The 17,974-nt window shown below is 38.0% G+C and overlaps 1 protein-coding gene across 2 annotated transcripts in view; it reads right to left on the bottom strand.

The window, feature by feature from the left end:
- Positions 1–17,974, bottom strand: part of LOC126752575 (tyramine beta-hydroxylase) — a 74,035-nt gene that overhangs the window by 40,437 nt on the left and 15,624 nt on the right. For both annotated transcript variants that reach the window (XM_050463488.1, XM_050463489.1), the window contains exon 2: positions 7,767–8,122. In XM_050463488.1, the coding sequence (XP_050319445.1) occupies positions 7,767–7,911 (145 nt within the window). In that variant the 5' untranslated portion in view covers positions 7,912–8,122. The remainder of the gene's footprint in view (positions 1–7,766; positions 8,123–17,974) is intronic.

The raw sequence follows: 17,974 nt of genomic DNA, 5'->3' as shown, positions 1-17,974 counted from the left end.
TAGTACTGTAAAATATGCCGTATTTTCTCTTTATTTTGCTCCATGTTTGCGACGCTATAACTCACGAACGACTTAAAAGAAACGACAATCAATCAAACACGTGTTAAAGCATGAAACGAGCTTTCCAAAAAGGTATAGCATGACCCGATGCGACGAATAAAACTAGAACTACGCGCTTTCAGCGCCAACTAGCGAAAATACCGCAAGACTTTTTTGACAACCTATATTAATGATAAATGCGAATAGGTTTTTGAGTATATTTATTTGATTTATAAAAGGAATATTTCTACAATTGTTTGATGTTCAGAGAACCCCTAAAACCGTCGGAGAGCTCTGATAAAGTACATACATATGTGTAAAGCTGCTCATTTGTCGCAACCTCAATATCAGAAGCACTTCATTAAATAGCTGTCATACAAGCAGAGACTTACTCTGTATGGACAACTCTTTTCGGCACACATTTTTGCCGAAGGCAACGCTACAATATCCGAACATATTGTTCAGATCAGACTACGACAACTGTCATTAAAGCTGATCTCGCTTAAATAGCTTTTGAAATATTTCATATATTTTCAATACTCAAGTGCCGAAGCCAAGTCAGGTCAATCAAATGTGGACATGTCGTTCCATCTAATGAATGGCAAAAGCCGTTTTTGCAGCACTCCTGGATGCATAAATCAGTGTTGATAGTTCCAGCTGCAATAAAAGAGCTGCTTCCTTTACCACGGCTACAAATTGCTTGCCAAACCAAAAATTTCTTTGGAAGCTTTGTCTTTTTTGTGTTTTGAACTCCTCTTGGACATTCCTTCTATGATCTGCAATATAAAAATTCACAAGCACATATGTATCATCCGTAATGCAGCAGTAAAAATTTTCGGAGAAATCAAAATGGAGCCGTTTGGTTCGATATTTTGCCAAGCTGTTAGAGCTTCTGTCTGGAACTTTCTGAACTTTGTAAGATTGAAGCTTTGCCTTCTTTTTAACTTTTCAAACAAAAAATTATAAACTGTATTTTTTCCGGTACTTTTCTACCCGATATGATGGGGTTTTTCGTAAAAAGAACTGTTAATAGTGTCACGGTTCTTAAAACGTCAGGGTTTTTAAAACCTTTCTTTCTACCACTTCCTTATCTCCCATTGCAAGTCAGGTCTTTGCTGACCATTTCAACAACACGCGAGACGTTATTTCAAGAAACATTTGCTTTTGTAGCAGTTGTTTTCATAGTCCAATTCGGTTTTTTGTTATACTAAAATCGAATAATTTTTTCGCATACTTCTAGGTTGACTACTCATTTAGAAAGCAAGTTTATGTTTTTTTTTATTGAAAGGTTTGTATCACAATCAAGGTTAATTACCGCATCGTCAGAGTCTTCAAGGTAAGAAATATTCCGAGTAAGAGATCAAAAACTGTTCTTAAGCTGTGTGAAGCTAATGTCTTGCTTTGGGCTTGCCAAAGCTATCTTCGAAGAGATATTAACAAAGTGTTCAGTTTTTGGAAATTATGAGTGAAATTTTATTGACATCTGCCATAAACGCGCTTTATGAATTGGCGAATCTTAGAATTTTGAAGTCTCTGAATTTTGAAAGAATTGAAAAAAAAGAGACGCTGTTTCATCTATAAATAAATTCAACATGACCTTTTTTATATTCCGAAACAAAGCCCATGTGTTCACAGCACCATTTTAGAGTCTGTCAAAAGTTATATCAGACACTGAATCGATGAAAAATTCGAATATATTTGGAATAACAGCTATTCCTGTTTTAAATGAAGAATTGTTTATTGTAGTGCTCATAACTTTAATTAAAATGGCTTAAATAATTGAACCCTAAATAGGGTATATTCAGTATGTCACACAGTTTCAACACCTACAAGTGTCCTAGAAGGAAACGTCGGAGACTCTACAATATCTATATTTACATATGTATATATACATACATATATGTATATACATTAAAGTAGAGGTATGCACTTGAATTTTTGTTGACAGATCACGCGTGAGTTGTGTCGAGCTGTCATGTTATTTTTGTTCAGTATTATTGGTCATTTCATCATGGGAAAACTTACGTCTGAACAACTTTTGCAAATCGTTCAACTTTATTACGAAAATACACTTTCTGTAAAGAATGTGTTTCGCGGGCTTAGCTTAACTTCGCTTCGTTTAACTTCGCTTAACTGCGCTTACGGGCTCAGTGGGTCGATTACTACTGAGCCTACTATTCGCAACATCATCACCTATCTTGAGATCCAGCATTAATTATTGGATAATATTCGACCGAATACAACACGTCCAGCACGCAGTGAAGAAAATATAGCAGGCGTAGCTGAGAGAGTACACGAAGACCGTGGAGAGTCGTTTTGGCGGCGTTCGCAGCAAATCGGACTGACGCATGGAATGCCTTGGCGCATGAAGAGATTCAACAGCTGTCATTTTATCCAGAAAAACAACGGTTTAGTGTGGTTTGTGGGCGATATCGGAACTTTATAGCTAATATCTGATTTCGAACTGAACTATGAAAATCAATTTCTTGCATGGGAAACTATTTTTATACCCTGAACAGGGTATATTAAGTTTGTCACGAAGTCTGTAACACCCAGAAAGAAGCGTCGGAGACACTATAAAGTATATGTATAAATGATCATAGTCGGAGACCCTATAAAGTATACATATAAATGATCAGTATGTTGAGCTGAGTCGATTTAGCCATGTCCGTCTGTTTGTCTGTCCGTCCGTCCGTCCGTCTGTCTGTATATATACGAACTAGTCCCTCAGTTTTTAAGTTATCGCTTTGAAATTTTGCAAACGTCATTTTCTCTTCAAGAAGCTACTCATTTGTCGAAATTGCCGATGTCGGACACCTATAACATATAGCTGCCATACAAACTGAACGATTGGAATCAAGTTCTGGAAAGCTTTCACATTTGACAGTGTATCTTCACAAAAGTTGGCACGGGTTATTTTCTAGGGCAAAAATGTAATCTCCGAAGAAATTGTTCAGATCGGTTTACTATAGTATATAGCTGCCATACAACTGAACGATCGGAAAAAGTTCTTGTATGGAAAACTTTTGCATTTGACAAGATATATTCACGAAATTTGGTAAAGATTATTTTCTAAAGCAACAATGTAATCTCCGAAGAAAGTGTTCAGATCGCTTTACCATAGCATATACCATATCGAACGATCGGAATCAAGGGCTTGTATGGAAAACTTTCGCATTTGAGGTGGTATTTTCACGAAATTTGACATGGATTACTGCTTAAAGTAATAATATAATCTCCGAAAAAATTGTTCAGATCGGATTACTATAGCATATAGCTGCCATATAAACTGCCAATTAAAAGCAATGCACCTGTGAAGGGTATATTAGCTTCGATGCAGCCGAAGTTAACGTTTTTTCTTGTTTTATTTGACAAGATGTTTTCATAAAACTTTGCTTGGATTATTGCTTTAAAGTAACGCTACAAACTCCGAGCAATTTTTTTTAGAACGGACCACTAGCATATACATAGCTGGTATATAAAACTGATCGATCAAAACCAAGTTCTTCTATGGAAACTTTTTTATTTGTGAATAATATTATTGCTTCGGTCCAACCGAAGTTAACATTTTTATTGCTTTTCAATAGTTTAAGGGCATATTCCTCCTTTAATCAAATATAAGTCGGATTCCGTTTTAATACCTTAGCGTCATTGCGATGAGAGTGATTTGAGCTTACACCGGCCATGAGTATGAGCGATGAAGACCTGATTGTCCAAGAAACATCACCGCAAAACTGAAATTCTGAAAGCTTAACGAATTTTTCGAAACATGCACGTAACGTCTAGATTTATTTGGTCTTGGACTTGGATTTATGAGTGTCAAAGCATTAAACGCATTTTTGGTATATATAAGTTTATTACAAGAATAAATCAGTCGCTTGTAATTAGCTTGTAGCTTGTATTTCTTTGCATAAGCATATCCACATATAAGTAAGTAAGTTCTTGAACCTTACACAAGTTTGTTTTATAAATAATTAAGCTGCTGAAATGACAACAAATGTGCCACCACGTGACCATTCATTTAATCAATTTATATTAAGAGCATATCAGCAGCAATTACTCGTGGCATCTGGACTTAGGTGATCACACAAACATACATATGTATGTATATGCAAACATATTTGTTCACACACACATGCATAAATATTTATTACAAACACACCCACAATTAATTTTCAGTGGAAATGGCGAGTCTGCGACCACTGTGCATGCCACCCCTGAGCACAAACGATCTGGTACGCTTACATGACCATACATATACATATACATACATATACTCGTATATTCATAGAGCGATGGATGTGCAAACAAACAAGCGCAAATACAAATACTTTAAGAATACAAGAGAAAGCGAACGTAACATCGTTAATGGCCACAGTTATAGGAGCAAAATCACAATGTTCGCGCACATATACATACATATGCATGGCATGTTGGTAAGAGAAGACAGGGAAGGAAACTGGTAAAAAAAAACGGTTACAACGTAACAAAACGTAGCAACAAAAGCAATTAACTTGTTTACTTTAGTGGAGGGAAGAGAGAAGTCTCATTTATTTAACTTAGTTAATTGCTTCATCATGAAGAACCTGGCACAGTTCGTTGACAGCGCCACAAGCGTAACGGTGTTTATGGGCGAACACACGCCTACACACACACGCGCGCACCTACAAATGTATGTATACAATATGCATAAGAACACACCTACATACATACGTTTTATATTGAATGCTCCAAGCAGCAGTTTTAATTGTGCCGAAGTGCGAGCTAAACGCAATTTTCCGCGCCCCGTTGCCCAATAGCAATGTGGTCAGTGGAAATTGTTAGAAGACGTTGAGTTAAATTTGAAAAATTACAATTTGTTTTTCACATATACACGCGCACTGAGAGATAGAGGGAAGTCGAAAAGAAAGGATTACACAATTATGCTTGTAGATAGGTTTGCAAGGATATGCTTGCACGTACGTATATATGTACGTCTGCAAGCACTTAAAAACTCCAATGACGAGGGAAATCTAATAAGTACATAGCTTGACGGAGAAGCACGAAAATTGTGGAAAAATGACAGTTTATAACTCAGCATAATCCTACTTTCCTAATCCTACTCGATACGTTTAATTTAGGGATGCTCTTCATTGCGGTTGGCTGACGGATGCTGATTTTTTAACCTGCATGAAGATTACATTTTTTAGTGGTCTGAAAAGTAGGCCTCTATGAGGTGTTAGGGTCGACGCATATTTCTACCCGGCAAGTGGATTTTTCACCTTGTCGACGAAGGTGTGTGCTGATGCGATGTCATGGCACGGTTTCCTTCGCTAAATGAATGCTTATCCTGCAATTCGGCTTCGTGTTATACTAAAAAATATTGCGTTTGTTTTTCGGATCCATACGGAGCTAACACATGTTGTTGGCAGGTAAAGCAGCCAAGTGAGGTATGGCGTGAGCACCGCTGATGTTGTATATAAGAAAACTGTGACGATCACCTTTCCTACCGTTAGGACAATTTTCGTCTCCTTCGGAGCACGAAGTACTTTTTTGGACTGCCCTTTGGTCTCTGGTGTGTACCAGTGGATCCATGTTTTGTTGTTAGTCAAGAAACAATACAGAAATTCCTTTCCATTGCGATTAAAAAGTATGAAACCGTGGTTCCAAAGGAGCCCATCTTGTCTAGCTTGAACACAGGTACTACCCATTTCGCACACAGTTTGCTTATGCCTAATATTTCGTGCAGAATATGATCCATGAGGTTTTGAAATGCTTGTGAGAGTTTCTAATTTTTTGGTGTGTACCAGTGGATCCATGCCACGCCCAAAGTGAGCAAGCGCGGCCCCCATCGCATCGACAGAAGGATATGATCCAAAAGGTCGCGACGTAGACTACTAAATGTAGTTCTTTGTGAGTTCACAGAAAATAAGAATTCCTGTGTTCGAACTTATAGATTAGTAAAACGCTTAGTAGGCAATACAAATTAGGACAGGTGTCTTACTTCCATTCCCATCAGCTAGGTGGGATATCTGAAAATATGCGTTCGCAAGTACCGATGGTGGTCCTGCGCTGGTCAAGCTTCCGCGAAGCCCAGCTGTCTAGTAGTAGAACACAAGAAGATACGAGAGCACCGATGCGCTCCTATTCTACCGATAGCGGTTATAGGGTGCCTTTCTTTGTTAGCTCATCAACTTTACAGTTTCCTGCGATTCCGGTGTGGCCTGGCACCCATACCAGTCTGATCACAAAGACACTCGATGCTATTGATATCGAGATTAGGTATTCTTTGATCAGCCCTTAACGCACTATTAAAGAGTTCAAGGCTAGTATCGTCGCGTTGCTATCTGAGTGGATGGTCACTTCTACTGAAGGAGGCAGCACTCTGGAGCGGTAAATCAGTGAGAATTTCCTATTGTTCAGTCACGTGTTCTTTTAGGAACCTAGACTCTCTGAGTCTGGTGGCAACTTTCGCAGCCATACACCTTCCGTGGAAGTCCTCGGGCAACTTGTGTGCTTATGAGCGCCGCCCGTTAAACGCTCTCGAGTTTCTTTGCAATTGTGGTCTTTTCTAGAGTCCTGCACCACATTACCACTCCATAGAATGTAATGAGTTTGACTATGGCGTCGTAGAGACAGAGGACCACTTGCGGTGAGAGACCCCACCTTCTGCCAATGGCTCCTCTACAGCAGTACAAGGCAATCGATGCCTGTATTCGGCTTCCATGAAAACTTCCTATCCAGGATGAGCTCTAAATATTTTACTGTATTCGCTGGTTGTAGACGGATGTAGCCCATTGTATCTTCTAGTGATTAAAACCATCTCGGTTTTGTGTTTATGGCGGGACCGTGTACGACTGCCCAGTTTGTTACGAATCTGTGATAGCCCTGCGTCAATTCATAAACGGTACTCAGGAACTTTCCTTTGACCATAAGCGCTACATCGCCTGCATAGGCAATCACCCGTCAGCCACGATCTTCAAGCTTTGTAAGCAGTTTGTTAACGACCAGAATCCATAGAAGAGGAGAGTGAACTCCATCTTGAGGGATTCCTCTACTCAAATTTCGTCGAGCACGCGCGTTTCCCCATTCCGTTTCAATCGCTCAGTCGCACAGAAGACTGAAAATGGGGTGTTTCAAGGTGTCTTAGTCATTTAGGTCACCTTCAATATCCGGCTCGACAATACGATATCGTGAGCTTTTGTTATGTTATCGTTAGTGTTAGTAGTTTTCATCCTACCTCGTGATATCTGAGTGTAGCTCATCAAAAACCGACATGGGACCCCAATGATAATTTTTAAAATATTTTGATTATATTATAATATCGAAAGATTTGCCTTGACTGCGCGGGCCCTATTCCGAAAATAAGATTTGAATCACCAACCATTGCTCTGATTTCATGGTCTTTTAAAGCATCAGACACACCCGTTTCCATACTCGTGCAAAAAGTAACTTTGGGGCCATTTCAGCTGAAATTTCGTCTAAGAGAAAGCATGTAATATTGACGAACGCCGACACGCAGTAAGGCTACGCGTACTTATAGGATCGCCCTCGTACATATTATATTTGTTTGAAAGAGTACAAGGACTTTGTGGCTGCCACAATTTGCATACACAAACAGTCCAAAAGGCGGTTGTAAAATCGAATAAATCAAATTTCTGCTACACACAGCCAAACATGTTGTAAATAAATAAAGATACAAACATATTTCAAATATAATAAATCGCTTATTGAGTGATTGAACTTACGATTAGCTGTTGTGAAGAACGGCAGCGGCAGAGCGCAGAGCAGGCAAAAGGCGAAACAAGCCATGCGCGATATGTAGGACGTGGTGCCGACTCTGGAGGACGTCCAACTGCCGTGAGCGCTTGATAGCTTGCCTTTTACAGCCATTTTATTAACAAATATGCTAGTATGAGAGTAGTTGATGGCTGGACCGTTACCGTTTACCGTTATATAGTATCCTTATGTTTGCAAGTATATGTGTGTGTGCGTTTTGTAGCCTTTGGTTATGCTAGCAAAGAATGAAGCCGGTGTCGGAAGCACATTGAGCAATTGATTGGACCTTCTTCAGTAGTATTTGCCGTCGCACGGTTTCCAAGAACTAAGAAAAACAATGAGAAGACGTAGACTTAGTTATAAACGCACTGAAAAGCAAACAATTAATAATGCAAATGGTTTCATTATAACGGAAAGAAAAAGTTTACAATTATTTGTCAGTTGAAGTTTTTGGTGTTCTGTTTCATTGTTTCAATAAAATATTACATAAAAGCCAAGCTATATGTGTGTGTGTGTGTGAAAGCTGAAGTGAAATGGTACAGACTGTGATGTGCTTTCTGTTGGTGCGCACATCCGCCAGCTTAGTTTGCGTCCCCTCAAGGGCATTTGGAAAGTGGAATATGTCGCCGTTCACTTTAGGGGTTACCAAGTGATGTGTTAATTCGCAAGCAACTAACATCAAAAGAAAACTGCGAACTGCGAACCGCGAAACCGTTAAAAACGAATTCGTCAAACGACCCAACGTGGGTATGCCTTTAAAGAGGGGATTTTTTCGTTTAATCAGCGCTACAAATGTGCGTGATATTTAAGAAAATTTTGCTGAATCTAATAAAATTGCTTCACGTTTCCTGAAAAATAAAGGTTCTTCTTCTTCTTCTTCTTAATTGGCGTAGACACCGCTTACGCGATTATAGCCGAGTTAACAACAGCAAGGCTGTCGCTTACTTTTCATTGGTATTGTTTTTTACGTGGCGGGTCCCAATCCCAGCGCACAACCCTATGTAGGAGATGTTTCGCCTTCTCACATTAGCTCGCCTTCGAACGGATGTTCTTAGGCTACCCAGAGATACTTGGTCAAAGACCGGAAGTAGTGAGCTGCTTGAGCCATGTGTAAAAGAATCGTTTCTTGCCACTCCCAAGTGAATGGCGATCAGAGAACTTTCCTCACTTGCGTGAACTTCTACACATGACTCCATCCTTCCCTTAAGAAAAGAACTGAAATATTTTTTAGCTTACGATACAGAATTTAGATTTGAACCACGAATGAAAGGGACTGGCTTTATGGCGAAACTAACTGTCAGGCTTTCAAAGCAATTGTAAATATGCTTATCTTTCCCGTTGTTCATGACGTTACAGAGTATTGTATTTTTGCTTAAGAAATCAGTGGAAGGATAAACCTGTAATCTTTGAATTTTATTAATTGAAATATTTTCTATTGAGATATGTGATACATAAACTCAACCAAATTTAAATTTAATATTAATATATTGGATGAAGGAAGGGAAAGTAACAGAAATATAATTATGTTAGGGATATATGTATATAGGGTTTAGATCAAGAACTTACCGACCAACCGATCTGAGGCTTCAACAAATAAATTCCGATTGCGACAACTTTTGGAGATAACATAATTTAAAGGAACTATATACAGGGTTTGTCCGGCGGAAAGTAATAGGACTGAATTACTTCCGCCGCGACTGTGTTTCGGAGCGTGCGCGCACCGACTGGATTTTGAGGGCTGCGAAGAGGTCGCTGATGAAGACCGAAAGAATGAGCAAGTCCAAAGTGAAAACGATGCTCATTGCCTTTTTTGACATCAAAGGCTTCGTTCACCATGAATTTGTATCTCCTGAAAAAATCGTCAACGCCAAGTTTTACGTGGAAGCCCTCATGAGAGACTCAAAAAGACATCGCAGCCGAATGTAAGTTGCACCACGACAATGCCCCGCCCACTCACACCGCCTTTCTTGTGAGCAGCTATTTAACCAAGGCCTGTGTCCCAACGCTTCTGCGGCCGCCCTACAGCCCAGATGTGGTTCCCCAGACCTGAAAAGGTCAATGAAATGCAAGCATTTTGAGACGACAGAAGGGATCCAAGCATGATGGACCTCGGCACTCAAGACTATTCCGGAGAATGTGTCCCAACGCTTCTGCAGCCGCCCTACAGCCCAGATGTGGTTCCCCAGACCTGAAAAGGTCAATGAAATGCAAGCATTTTGAGACGACAGAAGGGATCCAAGCATGATGCACCTCGGCTCTCAAGACTATTCCGGAGAATGTCTTCCGTGACGTCTTCAGTGCTTGGAAATCGCACTGGCAGCGCTGCATGGAAGCAGTAGGCGCCTATTTTGAATGTTTTATCGATTTATCGCATTTTGACCGAACATTTGGGCTTACGAAAGGTGTGTGCACCGCTTGTTTCGCACAAATTGACTGACGACAAAAATTGCTCAGAATTAAACATTCGAAGGACGATTATTTGACCAAAAATCACATTTTAACCATTAACCACTCCCCGTAGTCACCTGATATGGCACCGTGCGACTTCTTCATTTTCGGAAAAATGCATTTGTTCATGAAAGGAAAGCGTTATGCAGACGTAGCGGCCATTCAAAAGGCTTGCACCGGCATACTGGCGGCCATACCGGCCAACGAGCTAAAACACTCGTTTGACATGCTTTTGGACCGTGCAAAAAGCTGTATTGAAGCAGAAGGAGATTGTTTTGGATAAAATAAATTGATGTTGCCGAAAAAACCATTTGTTCTGGCTTTTTTTGTAAGTCCTGTTTATTTTTTAAATTACATCTGACTCTTGCAGTCTACTTGTACAACTACAAAATATATAGACTATTATACTTTTAAATAATTTAGTAGTACTTAATGAATGCGGAGTGATGCTAGATTTATCTCCTAATAGCTTACTCATTGACATTTTGGAATTTTCTCAGATTACAGTGACATACCCCATTACGGACAGACAGCCCATAGCCGGGCATCTCCCATAACGGCACAATTTTCCAGAACATGTCCTATAACCGGACATTAGTACGTTAAAATGACCCGACACTATTTTGATAATAGTTTGTTCAAATTATCTCTGATAAACCAACAAGATGTAATAAAATTTGTCAAAAAAATTGTATACAATTTATAGTTCCCGCTTTTTTAATTAACATATTGGTTGACAAATATCTCCCTTCCGCTTTATTGCTCTTTATTCAATGCTTTATAAAAAGTGTTACAGTGATCGGATTTAGTTCAAATATGCGCCATTTCGTTCGATAATCTGTTTCCATCTAGACGGCAACTTCATAATACCCCCTCGTAGAAGCCACCCTGCTTATTTGCGAAGAACTAAGACAAACACTTTTCACAAGCCTCTTTTGAGTTCAACTTTACACCAACAACAGGAACAGGTGGTAATCACTTGGCGCAATGTCCGGGCTATATGGTGGATGCGATAAAACCTCTTATCCGTGCTCCCGTAGCTTCTGACGAGTCATCAACGAAGTTTGTGGTCTGGCGTTGTCATGGCGGAACACTACACCCTTCCTGTTGGCCAATTCTGGACGTTTCTGGCCGATCGCCTGCTTCAAGCGGTCCAGTTGTTCGCAGTAGATGGTAGAATTAAGCGTTTGGCCATATGGGAGCATTTCATAGTGGATGATTCCCTTCCAATCCCACCAAACACACACGAATACCTTCCTGGCCGTCAATCGTGGCTTGGCTACTGTTTGGGACGATTCACCAGCCTTCGACCATGAACGTTTTCGCTTGATGTTGTCGTATGTGATGCATTTTCTGTCGCCAGTCACCATCCACTTCAAAAATGGGTCGAGTTCGTTCCGTTTTAGCAGCATATCGCAGGCGTTGATTCGGTCCAGAAGGTTTTTTGTGTCAAATTATGAGGCACCCAAACATCAAGCTTTTTTGTGTATCCAGCCTTCTGCAGATGATTTAAAATAGTTTGGCCACTAACTTCATCTTTTGGGCGATATCACGAGATGCCACATGCCGGTCTAACTCGATATTTTCATTGATTTGATTCGTCGTCACAGGTTTTCTGCCGGCTGGTTTTCGATGGTGTTGTTTCTACCTGCTCTTAATCGTCGAAACCATTCCTCTGCAGTTCGAAGTGATAGAGTACCATTCCCCAAAACACCATTAATCTAATGGAATGTTTTTCTAGCGGATTTGCCTTTAACGAAGGAAAACTTTAAAATAGCGCGATTTTCGGTGTTAGTGAACTCCATGTTTACATGTCTATAACTGTTGAACACAATATTCAAACTAATCATGCATAGCGTAGTTTTGTAGGTTATGTCAAGACCTTTCAAAGACGTATAGTATTGCCAGATAAGAGCTCTGTGGCGCTTTATATATAGCCGTGAAATTCAAAAGACAAAAAGGCGGAAGGGAGATATTTGGCAACCTAAATATAAATATTTTTACTAGCATTATATATATGTATATGTAATGCAACACAATTCACAATATTTCTTAATATTGGGTACTCGAAAAAGTCTTTTCGTATTTTGTGAATAGATGTCGTACGAGAAAGAAAATCTATCGAAATCATGCAATCCTTTACTATACTATGAAATGAATGCCAACTATAGAAATGCATTTTCTCTCCGTGGCAACACTACTTACAAAAATGTTTATTTTCTACAGGCATTACGTTTCTTATTTTATAGACATACTTGTACATATAATTTCATTGTTCTATGTAATTAGATTATTATGTATGTATAATATATAATTAAATAGTACTTAAGTGATGGGCATAAAAACAAATATTGCAGATGTTATGTTGCGTTGCAAAAGAAGTACCTTTTGATATTGCAAATATGAAATACATACAAACATCTCGACGTTTTGTAGTGGAAGATTAAGAGTATTACATTAAAGTAAGTCATATGGAATTTCAATTATAGTGCATGAGGTTTTGGTTTTTGCAACATTCAAAAAAAAAAAAAAACAAGAAAAACCGTTAACTTCGGCTACACCGAAGCTAATATACCCTTCACAGGTGCATTTCTTTTAGTAACTATGTGTAGTAGCATATAGTTTGTATGGAAGCTATATGCTAAAGTAAGCCCATCTGAACAATTTCTTCGTATATTACATTATTATCTTAGAAAAGAACCTGTGCCAACTTTTGTGAAGATACATAGCCAAATGTGAAAGTTTTCCATACAAGAACTTGATTCCGATCGTTCAGTTAGTAGGCAGCTATATGTTATAGTGGTCCGAAATCGGCATTTCCGACAAATTAGCAGCTTCTTGAAGAGAAAATTACGTTTGCAAGATTTCAAAAGGATATCTTAAAACCTAAGGGACTAGTTCGTATTCATACGGACAGACAGACAGACGGGCATGGCTAAATCGACTCAGCTCAACATACTAATCATTTATATATATACTTTATAGGGTCTCCGACGCTTTCCTCTGGGTGTTACAAACCTCGTGGCAAACTTAATATACCCTGTTCTGTGTGTTACTTAAGGACGTACGAGAGAGTAAATATTATCTCCAAATAAGATGTTCAGAATCGCCACAGTCATAGTTGATTTGTTGCTTAGGGCCGCTAATCTTAGCTCCAATGAGCGCTAGAAGCAAAAATACATGTAGCTTGTCATAGTGTATCTCTGCGATTTATGATCAGCTCTTTCATTACAATACATGTTCCAATGACGAAGAACACATATGTAAATCAGAGTTGCCGAGTTGTCTCGTCGAGACCCATCCATTCCACATAAGAATTGCTTCATTCACTTCAGTTTGTTCAGTTTAATACTCGTACTATTACACACACTTTTCTGTTTCGAACAACACATTTTTCTAAATCAGATTTTCGAAGTTGTCCTAACAACTTCTCGAGACTTAATAATCTATATAAGATATCAGGGTTACACAAACAAAGAACAAGATTTAATGCAACAGTTGTATATATACACAAGACTATATTTGATTTCAATTCTCAGTTTTAACTAAGATATATCAAACGTGTGTACTAAGCCATATCGTAATTATACTCTATATATATGTATATTTAGTTTGCCACGAAGTTTGTAACGCCCAGAAGGAAGCATCGGAGACCCTATAAAGTAGATATATTAATGAACAGTATGTTGAGCTGAGTTGATTTAGCCGTGTCCGTCTGTCTGTCTGACCGTCTGTATATATACGAATTAGTCCCTCAGTTTTTAAGATATAGTTTTGAAATTTTGCAAACGTCATTTTCTCTTCTAGAAGCTGCTATTTGTCGGAACTGCCGACTTAGGACCATTATAACATATAGCTACCATACAAACTGAACGATCAGAATCAAATGCTTGCATGGAAAACTTTTGCATTAGACTATATATCTTCACGAAACTTGACATGGATTACTGCTTAAAGTAATAATATAATCACCGAAAAAATTGTTCAGATCGGATTACTTTAGCATATAGATTCCATACAAACTGAACACATAGTTACTAAAAGAAATGCACCTGTGAAGGGTATATTAGCTTCAGTGCAGCCGTAGTTAACGTTTTTTCTTGCTTTTATTTCACTTTGGGATATACGTCTTCTGAAAAAAGGTTTGGTCCATTTCACTAATATTTTTGAAGAAAAATATACCATGCTTCCGAAAACATCGTGAAGTATTGTCCGATTATTCCGATACAAGTAGACGAATTTTTAAAACAGAGTTGGCAGAGTGGGAATACTTGTTTCGCCAATTTATTTTTCAATACCTTCTTCATGGGTTACATGGGTTTACGGGTTTCAAAAAATCGATTTTTTTTATTGTTTTATTAAATTATACAACAACTCCAGAATATTTTCCTAAAGATTCAAGTTATTCCGAGCAATAGTTTCGGAGATACAGCCTTGAAATTTTGTGCGGTAGCTGGGCTAAGAGCGCCGGCTTTGAACGCGTTTTTGTCGAAACGTCGGTTGGCAAGTTTTCTCGAGAACTATTCAACCGATCTTCATGAAATTTTACACAGGTCTTTGAGATAAAAAGGATTTTTTTCGATTATATCTATTTGAAAAAAAAATTGCGAAATTTTGATTTTTTTGTAAAAGTGTCTGCCGAAAATCCAATTTTCCATTTTTTTTCCTTCGTCCAAATTCTAAGTTAAAGTTTTAACAAAAACACGTATTTTTTCACTTTATATGATCCTGTATGAAGTTATCCTGCCAACGCGTCTTTTTGCCAAGGGGTTACCGGAAATGCCAAAAATTTCAGAATTTCTTTGTAAATTGTGTATGTTTGTAACAATAAAAAGTTCTAATAAAATATTTAATTTTTTGTATGAGAAAATTTTTTTTGAAAAAAAGCTGATTTTTCCCGAGGATACCTACATAACTCCTTAAGATTTCTCTGGCCTTATTTGTTGAAACTTGTTTATTTTGTGCTCATCGCAAATGTTACTCCTCCATACAGCTATAATGAAAACAAGAAAGGAAGGACTAAGTTCGGGTGTCACCGAACATTTTATACTCTCGCATGAGAAAGTAATAATCGAGGTTTCATTATCCGTCATTTACATATTTTTTTGTTTTGCTGTAAAATTAATTAGATTAGTAGTTCCTGAGATATGGTTTTTGGTCCATAAGTGGGCGACGCAACGCCCATTTTCAATTAAAAAAAAAGCCTGGGTGCAGCTTCCTTCTGCCATTTCTTCCGTAAAATTTAGTGTTTCTGACGTTTTTTGTTAGTCGGTTAACGCACTTTTAGTGATTTTCAACATAACCTTTGTATGGGAGGTGGGCGTGGTTATTATCCGAATTCTTCCATTTTGGAACTGTATATGGAAATGCCTGAAGGAAACGACTCTATAGAGGTTGGTTGACATAGCTATAGCAGTTTCCGAGATATGTACAAAAAACTTAGTAGGGGGCGGGGCCACGCCCACTTTTCCAAAAAAATGACTTCCAAATATGCCCCATCCTAATGCAATCCTTCATGCCTTGCACGGACGGACGGACGGACAGACGGACGGACGGAAAGACAGACATCCGGATTTCAACTCTACTCGTCACCCTGATCACTTTGGTATACATAACCCTATATCTGACTCTTTTAGTTTTAGAACTTACAAACAACCGTTATGTGAACAAAACTATAATACTCTCCTTAGCAACTTTGTTGCGAGAGTATAAAAGTTATTATGAATGATGAAACTCATAGTTTTATAGGAAATTTACTGCTCTATAAAAATGATCTCCTATGATTTTTCGATTAAGTTAAGCGTTTACGAGATATTCATCGTCAAACATCAATGCATATTAAGGTGGATCAAAAAATTTCTATTGAATTTTATAACTCAATGAAAAAAATCATTATGAATGCTGAAACTCATAGGTATTTGGAGAGACTTTCTTAGAGGTGTCTAGGAACCTATTTTTCCGAGTACCAAACGAAAAAAAATGTTTTTTTGAATCACCCTAATAGCTATACATATAATATTTAATTGAATGATAAGATTGGTTATAATATTGGAGCTTTCCATTGCACTAAAACTGCTGTTGAAATAGGGTGTTAAGTAAATCGATGTTGCATAGTATGAACAAATAATCCCATGCAGTTTTTCTTAATGTCATGTTCATAAGGGCAACCTAGTGTAACAAACCTTCAAAAGTTATATGTATGATTTTAAATTAATATTTGAAATAGTTTTTGAGTTACGGATTTCTGAATTGTAGCCGCTTAGCTCAGTCAGCTTTATTAGTTTAAAAAACTTAGTTCGGCAGACCAAAAACGACCGCAACGTATTGTAAAATTGAACTTTATTCATCTAGTCTGATTTTTTTTTACTTTCTTTTCGCGGAGCATACCCAATTCGCTTCTTTTAACGCTGACAGTAGTTTTTTTTTAATTCCTAAAAATTGCCTTTTTGATGAGGGACCACATAGAGGTATTAAGCGTAGTTAGCTAAAAATATGTGTATAACGCTAGTCTATTATTTTATTAATTCGCTAAAACTATTCAATATGTTGGAAGTGTTTGTAAATGTATGTGAAGAATTCACACAATTGTTTCCATCTACATTAAAAATACATAGCGCCTCAATTAATTGCTATTTTGCTAATTTATTTATAGGAATTTTCCCGCAAACGAACGCAACGCAACGAGCCATGAAGATGCAACCAAACTTTTCCGAAAAATATTTTACAACTGAAATTCAGAATCAGCAAAACCACTGGAATCGAGTTCATTTGCAGCTCTGCTATTTCGGAAGCAATTTCATTTAATTTCGCATCGACACAAAATGCATGCCGGAAGCTTTAAAAGCTGTAAAGTTTGCTGTGATTTTGAATATAAATACTACAACTTTTTGGGCAATTCATATAAACAACCACTACAAGCACGCCACATGATTAACACTAAACACGGACACTTATATATATATAAATATATATTCGTATATGTATAGGTACATATATGTATATTTTTATTTTATTTGTCTACTTTTTATGTTCTTGTAGGCTGTGTGGATCGCGTTGGATTCCGTCAACACGCAAACCCATTGAAATTCCATGCGGCGAAATAAAATTAAGTCTGCTTTGCCAGTCAATATCTTAAATCATTGTTGCATGTAAGAATTAAATTACGACTAAGAGAGCAGAGCTTACAACATATTTATCAAAGTCAAGCCGCTCAAGCACTCAATTGAATTACGGGCATTGTGGCATCTTCATGTGAGTTCTTAAACATTTCAGCAGATGCCTTCGTTGTATGCAGCATACACGCATCTTCATACATATTTTCATTTGTAGACACAAGTACCTCTATATCTCTTTATCACGCCGGATTGTGCTGGAGTGTGCGGGTATTCTATCGACCAGAAATGCAAAGACCGTGAATTAACCATTTCAGACACATGTACATACGCATCCGCATATATATGTGTGTGCAAATATATGTAAATGATGAAGTAATAGGCTTGTAATAGTGGTTCCCCCGGGAGAGCTGAAGAAAGTGAGTTCATTTGTATTGAAAAAATAACAGCATAAAACGCATTTGTTGTTGTCTGTGAGCAAAAACAACAATAATCCTTAATAATTTCGGCTTATTTTGTGTTCATATTTGTTGCGTGCATCTTTATCTAGTGTGGTCCCTCAATCTTCATGCAATCTTTAACAAGCAACCTTGTAGGAAAGTAAGTAAAGTCTTCTT

This window comes from Bactrocera neohumeralis, chromosome 3 (genome assembly GCF_024586455.1).
Source record: "Bactrocera neohumeralis isolate Rockhampton chromosome 3, APGP_CSIRO_Bneo_wtdbg2-racon-allhic-juicebox.fasta_v2, whole genome shotgun sequence".
Lineage (NCBI taxonomy): Eukaryota > Metazoa > Arthropoda > Insecta > Diptera > Tephritidae > Bactrocera > Bactrocera neohumeralis.
Note: the sequence above shows the minus strand (reverse complement) of the source record. Positions and strands in the feature narration are given on the sequence as shown.